Genomic DNA, 26,010 nt, shown 5'->3' with positions numbered 1-26,010 from the left:
CACAAAGGCCAAAACAAAGATATTTGTGCTCACATTATCACGTAAAACTAATTTCAGAATCACTTCATGTTAAACCTTTGAACCCTGTTTAATGTTCTTGTCAGCTGTCTAGTTGAGTTTTCAAGAATTTCGAAATGAAGGCTTGAAGTGCATTAGGTGAATGTCATACACCATCTCACACCCCAAATGACCCATTCTCATTCACTTCATGTTTTCTTTTTTCATGTCACCAGTAACTATCATATACTGCATTTTTTTTTTTTTTGCAATACAGCAGGGTGTCATGTTCAATAAAAGGAAAAAATCTAGCATCTTTGCAGCTGAAAGAGTTAATACAAATAAGCTGCTTTTATGAACATTGAAATCTGAATTTAAAAACTTAAGGGACATTTTTTTGGGGTGACTTCCTTTCACAAAGTATCAACGAACATAAGCATTACTTATCATAAGTCAATGTGGTCATCTCCCTCTTCTACATACCTTTCATAAGCACAACAAAAAATGTTCAAGTTGGTAAGCACATGAAATTTTCAGACGATACAAAAGGAAAAAGATGAAAATGATGTCTCACTTTACTTCACTCTACACGCATACCAAGATGTGTCATTGGGATGGGGTGCTTGGGGAAGATAACAAGTGGATACTTTCCTTAAAAATGAAGAAAAGGCTAAAAGTTGAGTCAACAGGGGAGCTCAGCATGACGAAAATTGAATCAGCAAGCAGAGATGCAGGTCTTAATTGGACGAACCAGATGCAGTTCGCTTCCTTGAGTAATGATGGGCAGACCATTCTGACGATGGTAGTTAACGAGGTGGCTGATGCTGTCAAAAATATAATCTTTGGTCCTCACCTGTCAAAGAAAATAACACTTCAACAGTACAAGTTGAGTTCCAAAATCTGCCAATAACGATAAAAGATGCAAAAATAAAGACCAGTATGAATGATCCTTTTTTTTTTCTTTCTTTTTGAATACAGCAATTAATTGTGACACACAATATTTGGTAAAACTGCTTATTCCACATTGGCTGGAATAATAGAGCACACTTTGGGCTGTAAGGACACACACATCTGCTATAAAGTAAACACCCTAATTATGTCAAACAAAAAAAAAGAAATTTTTCTTGTAAAGTATTTGTTCGATGCATACCAGATAACCTATTAGAAGGCTAGAGGTATAACTGCTCTTAAAACCAAATAAATTACTGCCCAAGTCAGCGTAATTAGCAGCCATTGCTGCTAGTGATTCCATTGTAACCAGGTGCATTCACTCTTGACTGCTATATGAGGCTCTGTAAAAAGAGATTAGTAGTCTTTACAATCAACACATGCCCCACAAAACTTAGGGGTGGATAAGACCATTATTTTATGGAGGAACCCTGCGAGCAGTGGCTGAGGGAGTCTGGCACATTGAGACATCTAACTGACGGTCCTCATCTGACCCTTGCCTGCTAGATCAAAGACTGAGGTGAAGTTCACTATAAGTAAGCCAAGGTCTGTCAAAGACTTCCTGGAAGACAGGGAAACAGCAACAAGATGATGGAGAGAGCATGAGGTCAGACACCACTGGTGGAGACATCTGCAGGGCTTTATAAAAAGCCAAGCCAGAGGCAAAAGGTGTTCACTGCACTGGGAAGCTGTTCTTGACCCCACCGACCAAAACAATAAATTGTTTGGTTAATGAGCAGTTGTAGCCCCTAAGCTCCTACCAGTAGGCTCATGTGGTAAAGAAATTGAAAAAAAAAATTATAATTAGTTTGTAAAATTCTTGTCTTCTCAAACACAGATACCTTTTCCTTGAGAAGTTACTTTGGTAGTATACTAAAATTCGAGGGAAAGTTCAATATACAAAAGCCTTGCACACACTTAATATTGTTTTTAATTTGATGAAACAATCACCTCATGCCCATACTACTGATGAAACTCTTTAGGCTTGATAAAACAGCAGCATACAGAGGAAAATTCCCAAACAAAAATACAAACAAGATGACTTGCAAGATACACAAGAAAAAAAACATGATAGGTTTACAACATTAACAATAAGATGATTTTACTCACAATCCCTTCAGGGTCTACCAGCAGCAAATGTTTTATGCTGCCATTCTGTTTGCCACTCAATACAAACTGGTTACTGCTATTGCTGCTCTCCCGCACCAGGAAGTCACCATCTAGCTCCAACAGCTTTTCAGTCTGTCCACAACACATGACAGCACATTCAGTATTCACAGAAAGATTATAGCAAGGTTCTGTGCATCCAATGCTCACTGATAGCTTTATAAGTATGTTGAAATAAGCACAGAAATATTCATGCAACTCTTTGAGGAATGTCCTATAAGCACAGACATTTTTTAAAAACAATTTTATCTTGCGCAAAAAGCAGAACAATGACCATAGTCTAAGATGTGAAAAAAAATATGTGATGTCACCAACAGAAAACCATAAGGTATAAAGAGGGCAGCACCATGTTTTTATTTTTGCTTATGCCTGAGAATAGAAAAAATATAAGATGTCTGCTTGATATCATACAGTTTTCTGTCAGTAACATGGCATGTTTTGCATAACCCTGTCCAGCTGCCGTAAGCCTCAGAGTATTACAACAAACAAACCTGTTTTCTGGACAGCTTTCCATGGTACCATTCCTCAAAGACTGGTGCTGCAGGACCCTGTCCATTTACCACTGGATTCACCCGCAAATCAATCTCCCCAGCATCTGCACAAGCATCCCCAGCAATAACAGCACCACTGGCTGCCACATCATGAGCGGACTTCATGCTCTTTTCTGTCACTCCTGCCTTTCCGTCGCCATCAGGAAACTGCAGGTCCCCAAGACTGGTTTTGAGAGCATCTGATGAAAATTGCATATACAGAATAAACACATATGCTCTTGAGAAATGTAAATATAAGTATACAATCCACATACAATCTACATAGGTTGAGACATAAAAGTACGAAAATAGTATAGTTACTTGATCCTATAGTGGTATAGCTGAATAGCGATAAAAGAGTTTCCCTTGGTGCATTAAAATAAGTGAGGGTGAGTCGAAGTTTGGATTAAACTTTGTCGAAAAAAACTGAAGTAAAAAATGTGCAAATTAAAATTTGTATATAGTATATGTCATACTATGTTTACTGTAATCTTGTTACTTACCAACACCATAGGGGTCAGACCCAAATCCATTAGCACTGGGTGACTTGGAATCACTGCCTCTGAGATTTTTGCGATTGTCATACAAATTCACAGCATCAGGTGACTTGTCCTCACTACCACTTCCTCTAGCTGAAAGAAGCATGTTTAGTGATTAGCAAATAGTTATCTGAATAAGAGAGATGTAAGAATAAAATATTTTCAGCTTTCAGTTATTAATACAATTCTGTAGGGAATACACAAACACAGCTCTCAGATAAACGCTTACCTGAACGATTGTCATACGTCTGACTTTCTTCTGAGAAGTCTATGAGGTCTACAATTTTGTCTATAGATTCTGAGTCTGCACCATTTTCTTTCACCAATGCATAAGTGCCAGCCTGGATAGATTTGTGACCACATCTACTTATTATTCAAATATCTACCATAAAATACAAATTAGAAAAAATCTTTAAGAAAATAACAACAATCTATTGCAAATGTATTTTCTTTAATCATATGGACTTAAAAACAATGAAATGTCTTACACAAATCCTACTCAAACAAAAAAGTAATTCTAAATTAATTAGCTTTGATTGTATTAATTCAGAAAAAAACTTAACTATGTACAGCATCAATCATGTAAAGTGCATTTTTTAAACTAATAATCAGCATAAAAAATGTATTTAGAGTTACAAATTTTTCATTTACTATAATCTTACAAAAATTTGAATTATACACACAGGTAAATTACAAGGCGACCTGTACTCAGGTATAGGGGGTATGGGAGGAGCGCCATCTTCAGCACCAGGGGAGGGTGGACAGGCTCCTGGTCTATCATTATAGTATTCCTCATCTTCTCCCCAGTTCTCAGATTCAAAAGCATTGTTTTCATGTCTTTAAAAAAAATAAAAAATAAAAGTGGTATACTACTTAAATGACTCCACCTAGCACTTAATATAATGCATGTCCATTTATCTATTAGAATAAAAAAATTTTAAAAGTAGGAATAAAAAGCATCAATTTAAAACACCCTTGTCCCCAACAATGGAAGTCAAAAACTGTTACAATATCACACCAAAATAAATCCAGAGGCATATTTACTCACTTTTAAAAGAGCCAGCAAAACTTCATATTACTTTTATTTGAATGTACAGCATAATAACATATAAAAAACTATATTTGTATAAATGGCTTTGCATAAATACTCATAAAAGCAAATTTTTCAGAAAACTCATCCACACTGGGATAAATATAAAAATAATGAGAAACAAAAAAGAGTGATTTATGCGGCACATAATCACGCTCATGAAGGAGCATGCTCTCAGTGCTTAAGAGAAGTGGGAGACACAGAATATGAAGGAAGGAAAAACAAGTAATAAAAGAAAAACATAGAAGACACAAAGAGGAATATGGGAACAAACAGTTAGGATGGAGAGTGCCTTAAATCTGCAAAGGAAGACCAGCAGTGGACTAGTAAACTGACTATAGCAAAAACTATTTACAACTATGTTGAATAGTGCAAGAAGTAATGTTTATCACCTGTCTGACAGTTGTACAGTTTGAGGCTGCAACTTGAGGTACTGTTTGAAGCGCAGCTCAAACGCTTGACCAATAGTTGTCACCACATCCTCTGCAAGCCCACCCCCACACTCCAATACATGGCAGGCTCGTCCCAAGCCTGGGTCTTTGGCCACATAGGATACAAAGTCAAGAGTGCTCTGGAGGCAAAACAAACCATCACAAAAGATGTCGAATCTTTCTTTTATTCCAGTAACTTTTACTTTGCAAGAAAGAAAACAAGTAACTTCTGCCTGTTATACAACCAATTAAACTCCAGTATTTCATTATTTTAATTATCATAGCAATTATTAGATTTTTATAGCACATTTCTTTTCTTTAAGGGGCACAATATGCTTTACAAACACAAAATGAAGTAAAATACAAAAATATATGAATATAGACTAAAATAAACATAGCAAACATAGATCAAAACTATCAACAAATAGACATAACACCACAGCATCTACAATATTTACAAAATGATTAGTGCTTTCAAGTACACTACAAAGATTTCCATTATTTACAAATCAGCTAAAAAAAAATCCCATTAAATATATAAATAGGTTTAAAAAAATAATTATTATAATGAAACCAGTTCAGTTACCTAAGGAATAATTTTTAAATTCTTCATCCTGAAGTTCACACTAACTAATCAAACTTCTTAAAGTTTAAACTTCCTCCTTACCTACACTGCTAACACATTTTCTTGTTAATGACAAGAACTTTGTATGTGGAAGTAAGAATGTACAAATTATCTATTGAAAGACCATTTTTGTGTGGGACTAAATCTGCAAAGAGAGATAACTTACTGCATCACCACCAGATGCAAAAGACACAACATGCATGGGATGGTCTGCAATGATCTGCAAAATACATGCACCACTCAGAAACTCCATAACTCAGAAATTTCTACAACTTTTAAGTTGTAATAAACAATCACAACAAACTTTCATTTTTTCAAACAAGCCCTAATAAACTCTATAAAGTATCTCACCATCAATATTCTAACATCAATTGATTAGTGTTCTAAATCTATGCAGCATGTTTTTAAAAATGCTATGTCCACAGTTTATTGATCATAGCATCACCTTACGGAAGTAGCCCATCCATGATACAATTAAAACTACAAGACAAAACTCTAGTAATTCGTGTAATACCCATCAGCCTTAAACACTGATTCTCTTACCACCTTTAAGTCTAAACTTTTCAGAACAGCGACTTCGCTATGACCCTTTCTTGACTATAAGTGTGCGTAATGTATGTCTGTAATTTACTTGTGTCTGTTACATGTGAAAGTGGGTGCATGGTTGTTGATGATTTAATCTATGTATGATTTATGTAAAGCACTGAGCAAATCTTTAGAAAGGCGCTATGCTATGCATTATTCTTATATTAGTAGTAGTAAATGGTATTTTGTGACTTATCATAAATTGGTGAGCGTTCAACAATTTCCAATGCTAGCCACAGTTAAAATAAGCAGACACTGACTATCTGGTCTACCAGTTATCTTTAAAAGAAATATTTACAAAATGTGAAAAAACTAAATATACCTCTCCTGTTTCCATGACCATAAGACTAATGCTTTCTGTAGAGATGGTCAGGTTTACATTAGCCCCTGCATAGTGCATGTGTGGATTGTCTCCCAACATTCGGCTGACTTTCCTGTCCACCTGACAAAGAACAAAATTATTAGTATGTTCAGCAGCTCTTAATTTTACTTTAAATCTCAATTAAGTTTCCTCTTGCTACTGTTTTTCATGGGGCAAAATTTCACAAAGTTATACTATTTTTCAGCCAAATGATCAAAGACTGACAGCTAATGACTAAAAGTAGTTTAGGCTCAGTTCCTGAAGTGCAAAGACTGCTTCAGTCATAACAATTTTATCTGTTTGCCCAAAGGGTTCCTGAATTTAAACATTCCAAAACATCATGGATGGTAATAATGGATGTTTACTATAATTTCCATGCTACAATATACTTCAGCTTTATATAATAACTAAATAGCCTTCAAGATGGAGTTACACATCAGCCACTCTTGAGTATGTAAGATTTCCCACCCCCACAACTAATTTATTTTCTTCATGTGGGAGCAGGGATGGAGAAGACAATGGCATCATCACGTTTGCTCTGAGAAAGACTGACAGTTTTACTCATACACAGAGAATGGAGAGAGAAAATGAGATACAGAAGGATTCTCAATGCACAAGTTTTGAAAGGTGCAAATGTGGAATATTTCATGCAAGTGAGTGAAGATAAGGATTACTTTATTTAATTCATCCGGAATGAGAGTATGACAGTTAAATCACCTAGGCCCCATATTTTCAACACAAAAAAACTTAGAATAAACAAATCACAGGACTAATCAAAGTTATAACTAAAAGTCAAAATAAGGACAAATTTATTTTTACCTGGTATTTCATAGAGCACGAATGTTCAATTATTAATAATCAATGGCCATAGATGTCAATGTGTCAATTTAAAAAAGATCTGGCTAAGATCTCACCATCATTAATCTCACAACCAGTCTGGCTGTCAAAGTAAAAGGTTGGCACCGAGACATCAGGTTAACCAGTGGAGGTAACAATTTGGTATAGTAGTACTAGTAGTACATAAATGACAAAAAAACTCAAAGCTAAAAGTCTTTATTCTGTTAAGTTTATCTGCCGATAATTTTTCCTTACACAGCTATGTATAAGCTGGTGTTTGGAATGCAGAATTTGATCTGTGGTTAAGCAGCTGACATAACAGCTCTCTGGACACTTTTTGGATGTTTTTGTTGGCTGCTGAATGTGACCAAAAATTTGCAATATGTATTTGTACTCATATACAACAGACACAGCTGGGTCTGACATCACAATCTATCACTAGGTACACTATACATTACAATAAGCATTTAGCATTTAAGTGACTTGATAAAACATGCATGCACGTGCTCAATCATATTACAATACAAGTTTGCTCTCTCTTGTACATAAATACTGATGTGATTATAGCAAGAAAAATAAAGGATGACAGAAGTTCCATAATTTGTACACAAATGGCTTTACCTTTAAATCTACTAAAGAGCGTCATCAACATCCTGAAAAAAAGTATTTTTTGTGTTTAAAGCAATGAGTGTTGTTCACAGCCTGAGTTCAAATGAAAGAGGAGCTGTAAGCATAATAAAATTCTGAACACAAGGCAGTCACACCACAAACAAAGCTCACACCGGACAAAACAAACCTTTCTTCTTTTGCTGGCTGTTTTCAACCCACCGGCTTCTGCAACTCTGTTGATAGCCTCTCTGTCCAAACATATTTTATATTTTATTTTTCATATATAATAAAGATGGTTGTAATATTGTACGTTAAAGTCATTTATGATATTTACTTATATATCATACATATGGTCTTGTTCTAGTAAAATAAAGCCTGCATGGGAGCAGAAATTGTTTACAGTGCTCGAAGAGTCTCATAACCCTTCCACACAGATTTTTTTAGAAGTGGTTTATACCATTAATAAATGAGTGTTGTCCATACAGAGACCGTGTAGCTCTTATCTAAATATTCAGATAATCTCTGTACAAGCAATCACCCACCTTGCCACAGTTGTTCGTGTTTCAAAATCCAGTGTTTTCATAGATTCCTTGACCTCAATACACCCTATATACTGAAAATATATTGGACATTACTTTGATTCAGCATACCTTCTAAGACTGAAGCCAAAAGTACTGCAAACAAGCAATTTTCCTATTATGACAATTGAAAACAAACAGATCTATTTAATTAAGGACTACTTCAACGAATGTTCATAAATTCAGGCTAACCTAGTTTAGCATGCTATGAATCCTATTATAATACTGAATAACTATTAATTATATATAATATTATCAAACAGGAAATCAAGACCTGATAATAATGGAACTGAGTGATTAACCTAGAGAATGTATCACAATGTTGGTTCTCACAAATTGAAAACAGAGGGTACAAAAGCTACTGATTGGTATTGCCAGATTCTGTTTTTAGTCAATTCTTAGCTCTGACAGCAAACCAAAGAGTTTTTTGCATGAGAATATAAGAAAAGAGACAAAAATCATTCCCACACTTACTCGAACTCCATAGCAGATGCCAGCATCAGGGGTGAGTTGATTGTCAGGATGCAACCATCCTACCTCAGGTTTATTCAAGAAACTCCCATTGCGAGACCACTCTGCTGTCTGGCCCATTTTTTTCTTTTTCATTCGATCCATTATGGCAGCCCTACTGCACAAATAAAACAAAAATCAGGAACTGATAAACACAGCGAGAGCGTACTCATTTCTTCTGAGGGCCACTCCTTTTAAGCTACCTCACAGTGAATTTGTTAAAACAGACTTGCCTGGTAGCAGTGCAGTTTCATCACAATTTAAATTGACTGCCACTTCAAAATTATCATGAGAAAATTAGTTTCTAACCCACCTGCTGTGTTAAAATGCCCATTTACTCTTTATTTCCTTTTTTTTTTTTAAGTCAATTGAAAGACACACAAAGGCCGATGACATTTGGTTGTTCACATTTTAACAGAAATATATCTCTACCATTGCTGTAAGGTGAAAACGGAATAGATAATAGGATTCAGTTTTTTTTGTGATTATTTCTCTCTCCCTCTCTATTCTGTTTTTGTACATATGTGTGTGTGTCTGGCATATGTGAAAGATAGACTAACAATAAAAACAGTGGTTAACAACAAAAGCACAGAGACAATGAAACAAGACCAAAAAAACTTTATGCACAATGTTTTAAATGGATATGTGTTTTAACAGTCTCACCTCATGTCAGATTCCTTCTTTACATGCAGTGAAGAATATCCATGACAACGAAATGAACATTTTTCCAAAAGATGTTTCAACAAAATACCACTCATAGTTCTAATAAAATGCTTGGTTTAAGTGTTTCAGTTATCATTGATTTCTAAGAAAGTTTTGTTACCAAAAGAGCTAATCACAATGGTTTACACAATGTACTTATCTTTGAGCTGGGGGAAACCCATATATCAACACTAATTTAGTCTCTTTTGAAATTCACTGCCAGAAAGAAACAAAGTATGATGATCAAAACTTTAAGCAGACTTTTTTAAAGATCAGCTCATGACAACTTTTCAGTGAATGAGATGTAACAATGAGTTAGGAATGGCTACTTATGCCGCTTCATCACCACTTTGTCACTTTAAGTGGTTGGTAGGCTGCATTCGGAAAGGGCCAATTATTTCTGCACTTAATGTGCTGTTGGACTTGGGAGCATGGTCTAATTGTTCACACAGCAATGATTCATACAGCTTGGGAATAAACTTTGAGCCATAGAATGCAACCAACAATCCCAACCTCCCATTAGTTAATTTCCTGTGATAAATTTGTAAATTTACTATTCCTTGTCCATCATTCTGCAAGATGCTGTTGAACTGACCATATTACTAAAACATCAGAATGCACAAATAATAATCCTGATTAGGAATTCTGTGGATGCATCTCAGTTTCAATGCACAACTTCCCGTGTTCCCAAACCCTCTTAACCTTTGCTAGATAATTGCATTTCGGGCTGTGCATCTTGTACACATGACCTCTGCATCTGTGGTCTTCTTTTTTCTGCCTGATGTATGGGCACATAGTTTAGCCAATGAACTAAGCTAAAATCCTACATTTGTATGATAGTATTTGCTCTCTTGATTTACACCCTTATAATTTCCAGTATTACCCCTGAAATAGATTATAGACGTATAGTTAGTAATTATCCCACTTGCATGCACACTTCAGACTACAATACATGGGGTCAAAGGGTCACATATTTATTCAGAGAGAGTCATTGAGTTTCTATGGCCGTCAAGACCAGAAATGATCACTAGTCATAAGACATAAGCACATGTGCACATGCAGATGCATGCAAGCACACACATTGATGCGCATATGCATCCGCAAATACACAATGGTTTTTATCATGAATTTAGAGCTGTCTTTTGATAGCTATATGAATGAAACTATGTGAACAAGAAAAGAGTAAAGAATGATAGTTGCTTCGCTCTGGATGAAGACACAAATTTTACAGTGCTATATATTGTTAGATAACTAGTGTGATTATCATGAGGACACAAATGTTACGGTGCTCTTGTTAGATAACTAGTCTGATCAGCAGCAGTTCATGGACTACATGAGAATTTTTAAAGCACAAAAATGTTTGCTTATTTCAACTAAATAGTTATAAAACAATTATTTAAAAAATAAAGTGAATATTAGGAGTGCTAAATGATTTAAACTGGTGATGAGCCCTTTTACATGTCATAAGCAATCAGTAATTAAATAAATAAAAAAAAAAGACAGCAAGACTTTCGATGCACTTAATGTCTACTATAAAGCTGTGAACGATATAATGACTTAAGCATACGCAATACTACAAACTCATATCTCAACATGCTTTAAATGATGTTTTGAAAGGATAACAGTATTTTCTAACCAATGCTTAAATAGTGGTTTTATGCTGATGACTATTTTTGTAAGATAATTGATTTCCCAGGTTGTAGAAGGATTTAGTTTTGGTGTGACAAATACCTACATCTAACACTAAGAACTGTTGCAGCCCTTTGCTCTTTGAGGAGCAACAAGGAATAAACTACACTAAGAATGCTTACAAACAAACACCAATACACATATGCAGACAGACTGGATCAATCAGTGTCGAATTACATTCCCTACATGAGAAGCAGACTAACACCATTCTGAAAGTTTGTAGGATGAAAACAACAGAACACACCCATATGGCGATTGATTGCCATAATACATCTACACGTAATGTTTTGTGTCATTTCTAAGCACTAAAAATTAAACTGTATATGACATTGTTTAAATTTATAGGCAATTTCAAATGATCATCAATCGTCAAAGCAGAATTATTTTCCCGAAGGAGTCGTGGCTTTGCCCTAAAAATGACAGCAACGAAATCGACAGATTATTGAATGGAACTGGTTTATTTCACATACGCAAATTCCCCTTCCAGCGCTGACTGCTTTTGATGATGATCATTTAACACTACCTTTCAATCAAAGTGATGTCATGTTTTTCCGCCAGCTGCCATGTAGCTCACTCTGTAAAGGTGTCTCTCACCAAATCAAAACAGTATTTCAAACTAAATACTTGTACTGATCGTACTTGAAGGGAAAATCTCCGAAACACTTGAAAGATGTATTTACTGGTGCAGATGACGTATCAGACCCAATCATAAAAGTTGATTTCAATTCTATCTTTAGAAAATCGTGGCTTTAATTCCTTAAGCTGCTTTTAGCTCTCTTTATAACACTTACCATGCCTAATAACATTTCTTCATATGTAATTCGCACATCATGTAACAGTTACACAAACGATGACATAGTTAATATAGTCGTTATAGGTATGTACCTGTTTAAACTGTGCACATCCTGTCATTCAAAACGACTCTGAAAGCAATCGTCTACAGTTTCTTCCACAAGTTTCTTTTTTTATTTTTAACTAAGTCGACAATCAGGAAGTTTTCCACTTACATGGCTAGCCGAGACTTTATTTGCATAGTTTTTCCATTACCTTACTGATCTTATTTTTATTACAAATATTTATGATTATTGGATACTTTCCTCAATAAACTGAGGAATTAAATTAATGAAAAGTGACGTTTATTTCATATTGATAAATAGGAGAAATAAAATGACCTATTTCATAAACACCAATCAAAGCTTTGTCTAGCTTTGTCTAGCCAATCGCTGACGTCCTGACTACGAACTTTGAATTGAGCACACTTCGAAGTTACACAAGTGAGAGTGCAGTATTAGAATTTCAAAGCAGGTCTCATTGAAAAAAAATAAAGGAGGACGGAAAATGTCAGCGGCAAAACAAATTTACTATTCTGACAAATACACCGACGATGAGTATGAATATAGGTAAGTGGTTTTATTTACGATTATCTCTCGTTTTCGTTGACGCAAGCTCAAACATGCTTACACATATTTTGAGGGTGGGTTCTCAAAATTTGAATAGTAAACTACGAACAAGAGTTACGCTTACCTTCGAATGCTTTATTGTCTTGTTCTCTTGAATTTCAGGCATGTTATGCTACCTAAAGAAATAGCAAAGCTTGTGCCAAAAACTCATCTGATGTCTGAAGCAGAGTGGCGTAGCATAGGTGTACAGCAAAGTCAAGGCTGGATACACTACATGAGGCATGATCCAGGTTTGTATAATATAAAAGATTTTACTTTCGCTAAGTGACACTTAGTATAATAACTTGAGTTATTGATGCACGAAATGTCATGTATATGACGCTGACGGGACGGAACAAAAATATGTTTTATTTTTTAATAAGAAATCAATTTGATCATGATCACTGATACATTAATTGCATTACTAACATAGCATGCAGTTGTGCAAGCAAGAATAATAATAAAACTCACATTGACCCGTTATTCCGACTCAGAATAACATCCAGGTCAAACAGCAATAGGAGTGTTGTCCGACCTCAAGCATAAGGTCACTGTTGTTGGTTAAAAGGAGTTACACAAATTTCTGTCCGTTTGATGAGATGCAATATCGAAAAATTTGCCACGAGGGGCAGTTACAGGCACCAAGCTAAAATACAAACTGCTTGTTAGGTCAACAGAGCTGATGAGTTTCAGGCAATTATATCAGAAAAGGGTTTTCTGAAGATGCTTCACAACACTAACATCACTGCACATTTTCATGATCTTGTCTGCACGGACTGATTCATCATCAGAATACAGCACATCAATTGAAGTGAGGTTCACAATAAAATAATGACAAAATCTTTAAGAGATTGTTTAAAGAGATAAATCTTGTTTATTTGCCATCACAAGATACATTCTCAGCAAATGGCCATTTTTGCTTAGTAAAGTGGCAGCTAAATTTATTTTAATGGCTCTGTTTTAAAATAGGCAGCCTGGTTTGCATATCTATAACAACATATGGCTCTTTTGGTAATTTTTGATATTAATAGCTACTTGTGTCATCAGTGATTGATTTATCTTTTGTCCTTGGCAGGATGTGACTTTTTGGTGTTGGGATGAAATAGACATTGCTGGGGCGATTTGACTCAGGAGGTGGGGGGAAATGATCACTCTCTATCCCCACATACATTTAAGAAAACTACTTTTTAAAAAAAAAACCTGAAGAATAAGGATCATTTTATGAACAACACCTAGGTCTGTTGGGAATATTCAACATTAAAAGCAACTTACGTCATCGGTAAATAATTTGTCATTTGGGCCCGGATTGATTTGACTTAAGATGTTGGGGCAATGTGAGCATGCGTGGGATGATTTGGTCATGACAGGAGTTAATGCAACTCTGGTAGATACTAATATGGCAGGAGCAATGCAGTTGTGAGAGGAGGGCTGTTTCACTTACTTTTATCATCAACCTCCTAATCTCTGACTATAGAATTGTGTAAAATTTTATAGAATTTATGTTAAATTGGATCAAACCCAAGCATCATTTGGGGTAACAATGGACATTAAGCCAAAGTAATGTCAAAGATTAATCGATTACATAAAATTTCAAGCTCAAGTAATGACTGAAGTTGCCATCGAGGAGGTTAAAATCCTTCTATACCTAGAAAAGCTGTTTTGCCAACAGATGTTAAGTCTCGTGTGTTCATGATGCCATGAATCACATACATTTCAAAAGATTGATTTAGAAAGGTAGTGGGGCCAACAGTTGGCACACCATTCAACCAACATTAAAATCTGGGTGGAGCTTCAAATTGAATCAAATAAACTAACAAGACTTGGGGCAAATTTTAACTAGCACAGAAAAGAAGTAAAATATCCCTATCACCCAGTTCATTACAGGCAGTTTATTAACACGGTTTAATTTCCCACTCCTCTTTCTTTAATCTACCCTGTTGTGATTTTTGTTAAAGTTTAAATCTACTGCAATGTCATAGCAATATCACGTATGCAATTAATGAGTTGTCCTGTATCCAACTATAAACTTAAAAGGCTCCCAAACATGAATAAGTGGTCTGCTTTTATCCAAAATAAGTTACAAAGGTAAAACACCTCAACAAATTCATTTCCACTTAACTATTTCACAACAGCTTCTCTGCACTTCATCTTTAAGAAAAACAGACTTTGTATTTGTTAAAAAAAAAAAAAAAACACCCAAGCTCACCATATATGTTGGTTTGATATGCTGCAAATATCTCATCAATATCTTTTCTCTTTTCAGAACCTCATATCCTGTTATTTCGACGCAAACTTACACCCAACCAGTCGTGAGGCACAAGTACAGACATTTTAGAAGTATACTTGAAGAGGTTTTCACTTGAAGACAAAAATGAAAATGCTGTGCCTTTATTAAGGACACATATAGGAGTGTACCACCAATTGTTCCTACATTTTTTTTTAACAAGTCTTCGCTGTGGTGTTGATGTGAAAATTTATCAGGGAATGCACCGCAAAGAGATGTAGTCAGTTGACTCAATCACATGATGCCCCTTGACAATTGGCTGCAGCTAAATTGTTGTGACTGGTCACCATTTAGAAGACATCGGAGACATGCTGAACTAGGATTGAATAGATGAAATGGCTTATTCTTCATTTTTCTAAACCACATTGCATTTTGGATGAACAAACCTTATTTTAAACTATGCAGACTTGGTCATCTGTCAGTGAAATGAAATACATGGGGTAGATGATCCCCCTACTGCAGCATCTGTGCCAATGTGTCATGTCATTGACCTTTTCCTGCATCATGTTATTTGTGTACCTTTAATGTCATTTGTCTGGTGTGATTTAACTGTTGGTCTTTGACACTTTGTGGGCAAATGTTGAGATGTAATGGAAGACAAAAGCATTTAATTTGTGAATACTAGTTTGTGTCCACTTAAGTCATTTTCATTTAATCAGAATCCTGTAAGCATCCTACCACTTTCTCACTCACTACTCTGTGTCTTTCAACTGACTGAAGACTATCATTTTTAGTACATTTTACATTTCAGAATTTTCTGTGACTGTAGTGTGAATAAACTTATTCATACCAGACTGTTTGCAAGTGTTTTTTTGTTTGGTTGTTTTTTGTTTTTTTTTTTTGGCGGGGATAGTGTAGAGAAGGGGCAATGATAATGCATGATGTTTTTGGCAAAGCGCCTGTTCTGTAATTATTTCTTATCGTGTTTGTTTTGTTTTTTTAAACTATCAGAAATATTGCAGCATTATACTTAAATATGCACTCTCATTGTGAGATTGTATGACCATTGGAAAGATGTGGGCTAGTTTATAGTTAAAAATGACCAAGAATTGAGTAAACAAGTCTATTAAAGGTAAAGCATTTACTTGCAGAAAGCTGTTGAAAAGGAAGGCATATAAAAAAATATCCATGATTTGGTTTCTCGTGGATGAAAATTTATAACTGTTTGAAATTTGAGTGATGTAATAAATACTACTGGAACCTTTAAGAGATGCTGCCATAAGATGAAAAAGAATCCGTGTAAATTCGTAAGTAGTGCAGGAGCCTTCGTTTCCCACTAGATCAAGGCAGAGAACCGAACATCGAAGTGAATTGTGCGAGCTTTTCCCTCGAGATCAGGTTGTTCGATCGTTACTGAAATATCAACCGCTTAAATTAAGTCCAGTACAATATGTTTACCGTGCAATTCACTGGTGACAAATTTGTGGCTAGAATTACATCTTCAAATTGTTTAAGCTGCGGTGAAAACGAAAGTACATGTACTGAAGTTGAAATTGCTTCATGTCAAAGAGTTACGTTTCTTGTGGAGTGTTTATCAAGTGACTTCCGGTATTGTGTCAAGTGTTGGGGTGGGCAAGTGTAAATACGTTTTCTGGGTCTGCATGCTTTCCAGGTTTGTTTTGGTAGCTTTGAAATATTATTTCGACTACCATGGTCATCAGTAAATTCTGTAGCGTTGGCTCGTATTTTATAGTCGAGTGGTCGTTGCTGGACAATTATCGTCTGTTTTGTTTTCGAGCAGCAGGATGTTCTCAAATCAGGGATTTTTTAACTGACACTAAAAAGTATTTAAATATTCCTAACTCGCTGGCATGTTTGTAGCCACGTATGGTTATAGTTTTTTACAACATTGTTTACAGTTGTAGATGCTTTACAGGTCGTTATTTCGGATTTCAAGAGTTCTTTACTAAATTTATTTTTTCTAGCGTTATTTGGCAGGTCACATATGACAAATGTTTTGATGCTAATTGTAACCTTAGAAATTTAACGGTACATGCCTTAAATTTCTTAAAGAAGTTATGTTCCGAGTCACTTTTTATTTTACCATAATAAATAATGTAAATGCATTTACTTCGTTGCGGCACATTAAAAGATAAGCTTGTATCAAATAAGTTTTATGGACAAATACGATGTAGTCAAATTATATGAGCTCTCGTTTGTTGTCGTGTAACTACAAATTTTTTTTTAATTTGTTACTGCTTTTACTCCTTTCGCTACATCAACTGCTTCGTTTTGATATTGTCGATATCGTCGACATGCCATATTGAATATAAGAAACGCATATGACACTCTTATACTTGAGAATTGTTGTCCTACTGTTTTCATCTTTCCATCACTATGAGCACTAGAGTTTCTTGGTGCCATGATGACTGTATAGTGTATGTGTTTGAAAAACACCCACAAGATCATGGACACAATACCACTTGAAAACATGGCTTGAAATCAATCACAAAGTGACACACTCCCCATTGTTTCCCCTCAATTTGTCGCAGTATGTGTGCCATCTCATACAGGTTTTACAATTATTTTACAAGTGGTGAAGCACCGAAAAATAATTCTCTTAGCAATATTGTCAAAGAGAAAAATGTTTGAGCACGAAGCACTTTGAATGTCAAGATACCACAGTAATTTGCCTCTGTGAACATAACTCAAGAGAAGAACCATGGGTTAATTAATATTAAACTGTAATTGAGTATTAATTTATGAATTCATATTAATATATTTTTCAGACATCTCTGCTGGAGTGTCACTTTCCCAGACACATTACAGAAAGGAATGATCTATTGAACATTTTAGAAATGGGAGAGATCTCAAGTTCTCAAGAGTACCAAAGTTTTCGTAGCACTGTTCCCCAGAAGAGAGTAAGGCTGCACATTTTTTGCACACTTGTATGAAGTCTGTGTGTTTCAAAGATTCTGTAAACAGTGTTGTATTACCCGTAATAGATTACAGGAACAATGCTGCATTGGTGGCATGAGAATCATTTGATACTGATATAGTTCCTGCTACAGCAGAGATTTTAAGATTAGTAATTAATAGGGGTTTTTTAACATTATTTTTTTTCTGTAGGTTTCTAGTTGAAATTTTTAAAACAAAAGCTCTTGGCCTTACAGGTGATAGTAGATGATGACAACAGCAAAGAATGGACAATGTATGATGCTGGACCCAAAACTGTCAGATGTCCACTGATCTGTTTTCCTCCAGCCAGTGGAACTGCAGACGTTTTCTTTCGTCAGATTTTAGGACTGACAGCTGCTGGTTATCGAGTAATTGCTGTAGGTATATTCTGTGTTAAACAATGCATATAAAGATATATATAATAATAATTTTAATCATATATAATAATAAGCGCATTTGTATAGTGCCATTTTCCAGCAACAGAACTGCCTTACAGTAATAAGAGTGCACTTATGTAGCATGGTTCGTTGTCAAAAAAACAGGCTCAGTGCACTGCATAGCAAGAGCTAATAACTTTCCAATAAAGAAAACATGAAGATGAAGCAGTGATTTAAGACAACAGCACACAATGTGGCAATAGGAAGAAGATCAAGCCAGACGGAAATAAGCATAAAGAATATGTTGTAGAAAAAAGTCATCTTCAACTAGTTATAATTTTATTGAGTTCTTTCACTAAAATATTTCAGTTAGCCATGCTTTTTAATTTAAATCAGACGAAATATAAAATCCATATTTTTTATGCATACTACTGGTAAATCAGAGGCTTAGAGTAACCTGTGTATGTGTGTGTAACCTGTGTATGTGTGTGTGGATATGTCTGTATATTAATAGGTGGAGTATCCTGTTTACTGGACGATGAAAGAATTTGTTGATGGCTTCCGCAAACTACTTGACCACCTGCAGCTTGACAGAGTTCACATTTTTGGTGGATCATTAGGAGGATTTTTGGCACAAAAATTTGCAGAGTGTAGTGCAAGATCTCCAAGAGTGGCCTCAATGGTGCTGTGCAATGCATTTTGCGACACAACTATTTTCCAGCAGACCAACTCAGCTCCCACGTAAGACATTATTATTTTCTTTTTGCAGAGATGGTCGGACATGTCTATATTTATTGTTTATTTTCACAAACAGTAATGTCGGAGTTTATTTTAACTTGTTAAAAAAAAATTTTAAGGACATGACAAATACTGCATGAAGGTAGTAGGATGACTTCAAATGCTGTCACTAATTACATGGTTCAGTGAAAATTCAACACAAGCAGTTTTTTGTGATTAAAAAATCCAAAAGATTAGTTTAAGAGAGCACTGACAGCTGTACTTTTAACAAAATGTTTTGGTGAAATTTCTGTACCAGGTTAGGAATATCTGCAATCAGGATAACAGATTTTCATCAATGGATTCGCGTTGATAATATGCTTTGTCCATCTTATTTATAGAATTTGAATTTCAATTTCACATTTTAATTTCTCCCAGCCTCAGAATCATGCAATCTATGCTTGACAATCGTATGCATGATGTATATCTCGTATTTTGCATTTGTTCTGTAAAATATGGAGGCTGAATGAAATTGTGCATACATTTCCTGTTCATTTATGTTTTAATATTTAATTGATAAGAATGTGTCGCTATTTCATTATCTTATAATCCTTGTTTAATATCTTTAAGTGTTTACTATTATAGCTGTATTTGCAGTTGTTGCCACATTTATTTAAAATGGATGCTGTTATTACTTCCAGATTTTGGATGATGCCAGCTCTTTTTCTGAAGAAGATGGTTATGGGAAACTTTGAAAAAGGATTAGTAGATCCAGAGATTGCAGATTCTGTGGATTTTCTGGTGGAGAAGGTAAGAACAAATCAACTGGAGAGGGTGGTGGGCATTGATTGTAAAGGAGAGGTGTCCATGCAGATGCATTCATAATTATATACAGGTCCATCAAAAACACTACTTACCACTGATCTTATAAATCGTTGTACAAGAAGAAAAAATGCCAATGTCATAGTCAATGCTGAAAATGGTACTCAGCCTATAGATTGTTTTTTTCCATGCCTGTAACAGCTAGATGGCTTGACCCAACAGGAACTGGCCTCTCGTCTGACTCTCAACTGCATGAACTGCTATGTGGAGCCACAAAAGCTTAGAGATGTTGACATAACTATAATGGATGTAAGTGCATGTTTCAATGTTTCTTTGCTTAAAAGAAAACGTTGTTTAGACTTTTACAGATTGTTGCAATCATTTTTAAAGAAGTTAACTCCTTGAAGTCACACATGCAAGCAGCAGCCAGAACTCACTTTGCTGTTGAAGTCACACCAGACGTGTATGGTGCTTTAGTAATTTTAATTCTGAAACGGTTAATGGTACATGAACAACAGCTCATTTTAAAGCTGAATCATTACTTCCCTTGGTTTGCAGAACAAGACATCCAGTCTTTCTCAAATTTAAGTTCTTTGTGACATCGCGAGTAAAAGATGATAAAATACGTGGGTTGATGTTCCACCTGTTTTCTGTCAGTTTCGTCAGCAAAATCAGCCAAATTACTGTGTATCTTGTGATTTTCCTGATTCTGGATAATATGCACTAACGTTAGGATGAAAAAAAGTTTACTTGTGTGTAACTTGAACTTTTTACGTATAATGCAGAAAGAAGTTGTATTAAGTACAGTATTAACCAAGCAGCTTCAACACGAGACTGTTCTCCCACATTACTGTAGACAGTCATGCCTGTAATGGGCTATCGTTCTTGCCGTCACCTGCTGCATACTTGATTTCACAGCAGTCTGCCAGAGCTACCAGTCACATGTATGGTACGGGGTATACTGCATGCTCTGGAATACTTGCATAGCAAAGGTGTCATACATAGGAGTGTTTTAATATCAGCTAGTGGACAGGTGTGTCTCACTGGCCTCCACAACTCTCTCTTCGCAGTCATAGGAGGCCAGCGCCTGTGAACAGTCTATGACTACCCCAAATTGCTGATGGTTGCCTCCAGTATTTCAGTCCAGAAATTCTTGAACAGAATCTGGCTATTTCTCAGTGATTGTAAAACTAACCTGATGATCTTACTGCTAGAATTCGGCTGTTTTTCAGTGATGTTTTTGAGACCAGCATCCCTTATTATTATGTTTTTTTTCATTTTAGTAAAGCGCTTTGAGACCACTTTTAGTGGCGGGGAAAAGAGCTATATAAATAAATATATTATTATAATATATATAATCCACTGTGGTTTTACTTTCGAAATACGAATCTGAAAGGCAGTTATGTAGATATATGTGAATTTTCCTTTTTAAAAAATAAAACTTCCTAAAGCAAAAGAGTTCATTTCTGCTAAATGTGATATGTTAACCTAATTCAAAATTATAGTTTTGTGATATATACTTATTTTTGTATAATACCCAAAATGTAATGACTAATGGAGACATCTTGTCTGAAAGGGAGGTGACCACAGTGAGTTAAAACACAAGGATAAATATACTGAATAAACAAGTGCCTTATTTGCAACACACAGCCCGCTGTTTGCAGGTATTTGATGACTGTGCCTTATCGGGGTCTGTGAAGGATGAAATGTACAAGTGTTACCCTGAAGCTCGAAGAGCTCATTTGAAATCAGGCGGTAACTTCCCATATCTCAGTCGTAGTGCAGATGTCAACGTTATGTTACAGGCAAGTGGAACTTACTAATTGCATTTAGTGTGTTAATGTGTATGCACATGGTGTCGAGTGTGTGCCCATCATTTAAAAGACTGTTCAGCTTAAGGCTGTGTCATTGCATCTGTGTAGACCAGCTTATGGCTGTGTCATTGCATCTGTGTAGACTATGCAGAGAAAAAGTGGAGATGATGACAAGTACCCACAGAAGATGAACACTTCTGACAAATATGACATTAAAAACTTTACACATTATCTACCAGGCACATTTAACATATTTAAATTCAAATGAAGCATATTGCAGTTGGGTAGGAATTGTACATGATTTTTCTTTTGCCATTTTGTTCTTGGCAGCAAGTGGCAGATGCATACATCATAATTTTTGTAAGTGTTTATACCTAAAATAATTTTATTCTTATATGCTCAGAGTTATTTGAGATGGCGACGTCTTTTGCAGATTCATCTTCGAAAATTTGATTTGGGTCCATACTGTGCTCGTGAAATACCTAATGATGAACGAGAGCTACTGTCTTCCTGAGCACCATTGTTCCGTTCACCCATCCTGGTGCGTGAAGCATTTTTGTGAATCTACTGTGCAAGATTTCACCAAGACTTTGTGATAATTCATGTTTTCTATACCATGTAACATATTTTATGCAAGATTATGAGGTGCTGATAATGTTTCCAAGTTGCAGGAAAGTTATGACATGTTTGATACATATTTTTGTATTAGAAACAAAGCGCTAGGCTTAATTGATTAAAAAAAATTAAAGGCTTTCAAGCTTACTGTTGCCCTTTCTATAAACATTATGCTAAGCAGATATGCATATGTGATCTCGACAACTTAGATGTTGTGAATATTGAAAATACATGGTTTTTTTTAAAAGAACAAATTCAACAGCTTTATATTTTCCTTCACTTCAGGAATTCCAGTTTTGCCAGGTTAGATACTGATATTAATGGTAGATATTAAAACCACCTTCTTGAAGTGTAGATAGAAAATTCTTCAGGACTGCCTCTTCCTTTTTAATAGAAGAGCATCCTGTTTGTATCCTTTATGGTACATCTGTGTAGAAGACTAATCAATTTTCTTATGTTTTATGCATAGGGCTTCATGCTACACTCTTGCTCACATTTCCTGTTTGCTGCATACACTACAGTTGGTTGCTTATTTCTATGCACTTTGATTAACTTGTTGTCCATATCATTTTTAATGTACAGGGTAAGTACTGACATCATATACATACAGCTCCAGATAAAAAAAATGGAGAACATTCCATGCATGCTTTGACAGCTACCTCTAAATGGCTAGAAAGCATTTTACAATAATGCATACAGTGCAGTTCAAGAGCTAAATTACTAGGATTAGCAGTATGCACCAGAATTATTACTTTTTTTTTTTTTTCATTTTCTCTCTTAAGTCTCAGTCATTTTTTCTTTGACTTCTTTTCTTTGTCAACATTAGTTTTCTTCCGACTTCTGTAAGCACCTTAGTTATGTCCATTTACCTAAGATTCCCTAATTAAAAAATCATGTTTTCACATCTTTTCAACAAACTTCTTATCTATCGGAAATGCACATGCAAATATGTATGACAATAGCATTTTTGTAAAATACACGGCTTGTCGACTCCCAAGAACAAATTTGTAAGAGATTTCATACAACACAAGGAGTGAGTGATGCATGAATTTTTTTTTTATTTTTATATATACATCATTTGGAATGAAGCGAGAGAACATGAAAGAAACTGAAATCAATTTACTAACAAAGGAGTCAGCCCAGGTCTCAAAAGAAGCAGGGGGAAGAAAACTATTTTATTCTTGAACAGTTTTTTTGTTCTCATTGTACAGACACTGGACATAAATTGTGTTTTTATTGAGATTGTATTAAAATTCTTGATATTTTCTGGTTATTCACCTTGATCAATATAGCTTATGTCACCCTAAAAATTGGCAGAGAATTTGAATCAACCAACTCTTACAGTGCCTCGGGCAAGCCATTCTCATAAATAAAAATACATGTAAATCTTGTTGAATGCGTAACTCCTGAACACAAGTAATCATCACGTACTGTATGTGGTATAGATTATTAACATCAGCTTCATTTCTCAAATATTAAACTCTACAGACCATTAATCAATGCTCCATTTCCAATGATTTGGAAACATCTGGCAGATGCAATCATTAGACCATTTTTAAAACGAACAGAGCTGTTGTGTGGGTGTAAAATGAAAAAAGCATGAGAATGAAGAAGGAAAAAAATTTGAGCAATGTAGTCTTGTGTTAATACTCAAATCAGTTGATACACTGCAAGTTCAAAGATTATGACTGGAGAGATTAAATGAAAGAAGCTGCAAGTCCACTGATCTTTGGATTGTTACTATCAGAACACTTCAGCTCCATGTGGGTGGACTCCAAGTTTATTTGCCAGACATAGTTTCTTGTTTACATAAGGTTTATTATTAAGGACAAGGACATCCCCATAAAGGTCAGTGTTGAAAGCTTCTTGGTGCTGCAGATTATGGTACAAGTCCTACCTTCCTCTTCATATTAACAGGTTGTTTACTAGGGTGAACTGCTGGCTTCAATGAGCTGCACAAGTTGCTACTTATGAGCTTGGAAAGCTGTTATCTTCTTTCAAGAAGAGGGTAATGCTGCAGGAGAGCATTCCTAAGAAACAATTTCTATTTTCGTCTTTTTGCATCACTTATATTAACCACACATTGCAAGAACAGTGGAAATAGAAACTAGCGAAACCAACTGAGTGAAGGCTTTAATCACGCTTCTCACAAAACTCATGATTCTTTGTAAATGTGTCCAGTGTGAAAATATGAGAAGGCCACAGACTTGTGTTGCTGAAAGATTTTTTTAAAGTATTTTTATAATATTTAGTTACGACTTATTTAGTTAAGCCAGATGATGATAACAGAAACCTAAGTGAACTATGTTTGAAAATATCTGTTATCTGAATGTCACTTAAACTCTCCTTGTAACAAATATTTTCTTTAGGGAACAAAATTAACAACTTAAAATCTTAGGAGTAAACAGCTTTAAATATACTATGCCAAAGAAAGATGAGTTTATTCGAGATCAAACCAGATAAGTATCTGAGTGGTTTAAGGGATAGAATGCTACAACAGTGAGTTTACCTCACTAAACAGAAAGGCATTGAAATGCTACAAAGAATAAATGTTGAAACATAAGATTCTTAGAAAACCAATTGCTGAAAGATGTAAACAGCTGTATACATGACATTTCTAACCAGGATTTGGGTTCAAATGTATTTATTTTTTAATTCGTGTTTCAAAATTTATACCATCTGTTCAGTTCTGTCTCCATCTCAAATATGTGTAAAAACAAAAAGCAGCAGAGATTTGTTGCACTTGTTACATTGTTTGACCAGATTCAAAATACAACAATAAAAAAAAATAACAAAAACATCTTGCCTTCTGTGTGCGTACATTTTTAAATTAGCAGATAAAGCAATTAAATCCTTCTAGAGTCTAGAGGAAACAGTTTTGGTGAAAACCATGAATCTGTATCCCCTATACACGTCCATGGTGAAAACTGATGTCAAAACATCAAACTAAAAATCTCTGGTCATGAGATTCAACTCTTAATTTACAAGAAGGCTTTGTGCAAGCAAATGTTTATGGCCATTTTGTACCATCAGTTTCCAAATTTGCAGCTAGTTCTTCTCAATCCTTGCATTTTAAATACTTTTGATCTTAATAATATAGGCCAGTCCCCCTTGAACTAGCCCCAATCCCATTTTCTTTATGAAGTAATTTATTATTATGTAGGTTCAAACACGTGGAGACAACTTCTTGCACAGCCTCCTCCCCATAACTTCTCTACCCACCCTCAATGAATGTGAATGCACTCGTTATCATCAATGCCTTTCTCATCATCCACTAATTATCTGCAGCCAAAGCATATAAATTGTCTTTGCAGCATATGTTTGAAATATTTGTCACCATTTCTACTGGAAGTATATAAAGTAACTGACACCAATATTGGTTCTTGAAGGCTGAAGCTTGGGATGGGGAAGAATGGTTTGACACTAAGGGCGGTGAAGAACACATGGCAGTGCTGGCTACTCTTGTGTTCATTCTTTGCTAATTGCTTTTATCTGACCCAACAAGTAACCCTCCACCAGATCTTGTCCATTCTTTTCTGTCTGATGTAAAAAAGCCTGAAATCCACACCCATATACACCACAAACGGGTGGCACCAAGGGCTGTGTATATGTATGTGTGAGAGGGAGAGAAAAAGAGCAAGATAGTTACCACCTGAAAGATAGTGAATAAATGTGAAAATGTATTTAATGACTACTGATCAGCTTATGTAAGGATCTTGAGCATGCCTCTGTTAATAGGGAAAGAAGTTTTTTAATTTGTTTCATTATCATTGCTCAGCAGAAGCTAGCATGACATACCTGGCAGGTCTGTGTGTGGATTCCAACCTGTGTGCTACTTATGTCAAA

The 26,010-nt window shown here is 35.3% G+C and overlaps 3 protein-coding genes across 7 annotated transcripts; 2 read left to right on the top strand and 1 right to left on the bottom strand.

The window, feature by feature from the left end:
- Window positions 1–251: 251 nt before the first annotated feature.
- On the bottom strand, window positions 252–12,236 carry LOC112554149 (SHC-transforming protein 1-like). 5 transcript variants are annotated; one of them, XM_025221771.1, is made up of 13 exons: window positions 12,084–12,236; window positions 8,772–8,925; window positions 8,262–8,332; window positions 7,907–7,967; window positions 6,235–6,354; window positions 5,494–5,547; window positions 4,664–4,842; window positions 3,865–4,018; window positions 3,411–3,522; window positions 3,146–3,274; window positions 2,604–2,842; window positions 2,056–2,187; window positions 252–850 (listed from the first exon to the last, which is right to left on the bottom strand). In XM_025221771.1, the coding sequence occupies exons 2-13, from the start codon at window positions 8,910–8,912 to the stop codon at window positions 713–715; spliced, it is 1,530 nt and encodes a 509-aa protein (XP_025077556.1). In that variant the 5' UTR covers window positions 8,913–8,925; window positions 12,084–12,236; the 3' UTR covers window positions 252–712. The 5 variants fall into 5 exon arrangements, with proteins under 5 accessions (XP_025077556.1, XP_025077557.1, XP_025077555.1 ...); XM_025221772.1 differs by having other exon boundaries at window positions 8,772–8,922; window positions 12,084–12,229; XM_025221770.1 differs by lacking the exon at window positions 12,084–12,236 and adding an exon at window positions 11,838–12,024 and having other exon boundaries at window positions 8,772–8,922.
- Window positions 12,237–12,431: 195 nt separating this feature from the next.
- Window positions 12,432–15,715, top strand: LOC112554155 (cyclin-dependent kinases regulatory subunit-like). Its single transcript, XM_025221780.1, has 3 exons — window positions 12,432–12,598; window positions 12,761–12,888; window positions 14,901–15,715. Exons 1-3 carry the CDS (start codon window positions 12,537–12,539, stop codon window positions 14,948–14,950), a joined length of 240 nt encoding a protein of 79 aa, XP_025077565.1. The 5' UTR covers window positions 12,432–12,536; the 3' UTR covers window positions 14,951–15,715.
- A 665-nt stretch (window positions 15,716–16,380) lies between these two features.
- Window positions 16,381–24,964, top strand: LOC112554152 (maspardin-like). The gene is made up of 8 exons (XM_025221778.1): window positions 16,381–16,533; window positions 17,651–17,782; window positions 18,035–18,196; window positions 18,711–18,937; window positions 19,615–19,723; window positions 19,937–20,044; window positions 21,400–21,540; window positions 21,983–24,964. Exons 2-8 carry the CDS (start codon window positions 17,720–17,722, stop codon window positions 22,061–22,063), a joined length of 891 nt encoding a protein of 296 aa, XP_025077563.1. The 5' UTR covers window positions 16,381–16,533; window positions 17,651–17,719; the 3' UTR covers window positions 22,064–24,964.
- The last annotated feature ends 1,046 nt before the right edge of the window (window positions 24,965–26,010 follow it).

The sequence above is a fragment of the Pomacea canaliculata genome, linkage group LG13, assembly GCF_003073045.1.
Source record: "Pomacea canaliculata isolate SZHN2017 linkage group LG13, ASM307304v1, whole genome shotgun sequence".
NCBI classification, from domain to species: Eukaryota; Metazoa; Mollusca; class Gastropoda; order Architaenioglossa; family Ampullariidae; genus Pomacea; species Pomacea canaliculata.
The sequence above is the reverse complement of the archived record's forward strand: the minus strand, read 5'-3'. Positions and strand labels throughout refer to the sequence as shown.